Here is a 2,209-nt window from a genome sequence, read left to right on the forward strand (position 1 = left end):
TTTCATATAGTTTTATAAGCACTATAAGTTATAGGTGTCAAGATGGCCGCGGGTGTCTTTTCAAGAACAAAAGGAAATCGGTGCCAAGAAGAAGGTGGAGTTTGATAAAGTAAATAATTGCCTTGTTACCTGTTAATAACCAATTATGAAGGTATTTGTAATGCATGTTTACATCTGGACAGTGACCTGTAACCAATTATGTGCTTCTTGTCACGAGACCTTGTATACAGATGCTATAAAAACCCTGAGCTATCCTAATAAATCGGACATATTTTAGATCTCATAGATCGTGTATGTATGTCTGAGCCTCCCCGTCAACACCAAACAACAAACAACAAACAACAAACAACCAGAATGCCAAGCAGGAACTGCAATGCACCTGCCACAGAGACGACTTCTGGGCGGGAAGGACAAATCCAACTCACCACAAATGGATGGCTCTTTGCTTTCCTTCTGACAGCAGCACTTGAAACACTTCCTCATGACCATGAACACGTAGGCAAAGATGACGAAAGGGAAGGGGATGGTCAGGTGACTGCAGTATTCCTGCACCAGGAAGTAACGCTGGAACTTCCACACCTGGTCGTTGTTCTCTTGCACTGATCCAACCGTGTAACTAATGGGTGAAGAAACAGAAAACACCCCCAGGATTAGATACTCAGAGAGCCCCATCAGAGCCAGGGAATACAGCATTTCTGTGCTGCACCAGGGCAGGGTTTCACAGAGCCACAGAGTCACGGACTGGTTTGGGTTGGAAGGAACCTCAATCCCTCCCCAGGACACTGCACCAGCTTCCATCAGACTGCTGTGAGAAATGCAGAGCCCGAGGGCTGGCTTCCTGCTGTTTTCCAGGACTCCATTCCCCCTCCCAGAGATACACTGGTCCAGAGATCCCAAGGAAGTGATGGCTCCTTTCTTACGTACCCAAACGTGGCCATGAGCAGGTTCATGAGGAGGATGTTGGTTGAGAGCATGGAAATGCAGACAAGGGGAATGGTGATCCCCTCAGGAAAGCAGGGCTGGTTGTTGGCATCCAGCTCCACACACAGGGGTTTGGACTCGTTCCCAGAAAAGGTGCAGCGGTCAAAGTTGTAGGTGGTACCTCAGAGGGGAGAGCAAACTCTGAGTCCTCTCCTCCACTTTCTTCTGGGCTCTGCTCTGACCACAGTTCGTGTGGCCTCCTCCCTCCCTGCCTCCCCATCAGATCTGGAGGCAAAGGGTCAACACACAGGTCAACACAGGCCTGAAGGACAGAGCCTTCCACCCAGCCACCCAGCAGAGATCCCCCAGGAGTTAATTACCATCCACATCATCAGGGTACTGGCCAAACATGGCCAGGTAGGGCTCGTAGATGACCGATCGGAAGATCCACTCCCAGCGGTGCTCGTTCTTCCTCAGGACGCCTTGCCTGGCCACTCCAAAGGCCACCATCCACACAGCAAAGAGGAAGAGGAAGAAGAAGACGTCTATCATCTGAAAAAGAACAAGCATCAGTGCCCCAACCACACGTCTGCTCCAAGCCACGCGTGCTCCCGATTTCACCAACACACATCCACAAACAACTGACCATTCCCACAGCACAACCTCTGTCCCGGTGAGGCCCTCCCTCAGCCAGCCCAGGGAGCTCCAGCATGGCCAGTGCCCAGGGAGAATCGCCCAGCCCGGCCTGTTCTCTCTGACAGAGCTCCTGAGCTGGGAAGATGGGGCTGGGAGTTCCAGGCTGGGCTTGCTTGGGCTTTGCTGGGCTGGGCAAGGGCTGGGAGCTGGGAGCATTGGGGCTGCTCCTCCAGCTCCTGCTCTCACCGTGTTCTCCTCCTTTCCCTTCCCAACCCCACTTGCACCCCCCACGGCACATGGGGTTTACAGACATCCCTGTAACTCCCAGCGGGTTTGTCCCTGTGTTCAGGAATCTGCCCTGAGCCAACCCCTGGGGTCGTCTGCTGGACCTTCATTTGTTTGGTGTCAGAACCCCCGTGCTGAAATGGTCTGTCTGAGTCCCCAAAAGGAATAAGAATGAAGATTCCTCCCAGCACAGGAAGGTCATTGTGTCCATGGAGTGCCAAGAGTGGCTCACCAATTGCACAGGAGAGATGGAGGGTAAGGGCTTTTTTTCCTGCCTGGAACTTCATTTGTTTGGTGTCTGAACCCCTGCGCTGAAATGGTCAGTGTGACGGAAAAAATAAAAAGAATAAAGATTCTTCCCAGACAA

General features: G+C 51.9%; 1 protein-coding gene across 1 annotated transcript; it reads right to left on the reverse strand.

Moving 5' to 3' along the window:
- Positions 1–425: 425 nt before the first annotated feature.
- Positions 426–1,491, reverse strand: LOC126637148 (transient receptor potential cation channel subfamily M member 8-like; the record flags this gene model as incomplete). Its single annotated transcript, XM_050310084.1, has 3 exons — positions 1,302–1,491; positions 925–1,102; positions 426–616 (listed from the first exon to the last, which is right to left on the reverse strand). Coding segments are annotated over exons 1-3 (559 nt in total), but the record flags the coding sequence as incomplete, so codon positions are not given.
- Positions 1,492–2,209: the final 718 nt, after the last annotated feature.

Source organism: Myiozetetes cayanensis, unplaced genomic scaffold (genome assembly GCF_022539395.1).
Source record: "Myiozetetes cayanensis isolate MyiCay16 unplaced genomic scaffold, myiCay2020 scf1442, whole genome shotgun sequence".
Lineage (NCBI taxonomy): Eukaryota > Metazoa > Chordata > Aves > Passeriformes > Tyrannidae > Myiozetetes > Myiozetetes cayanensis.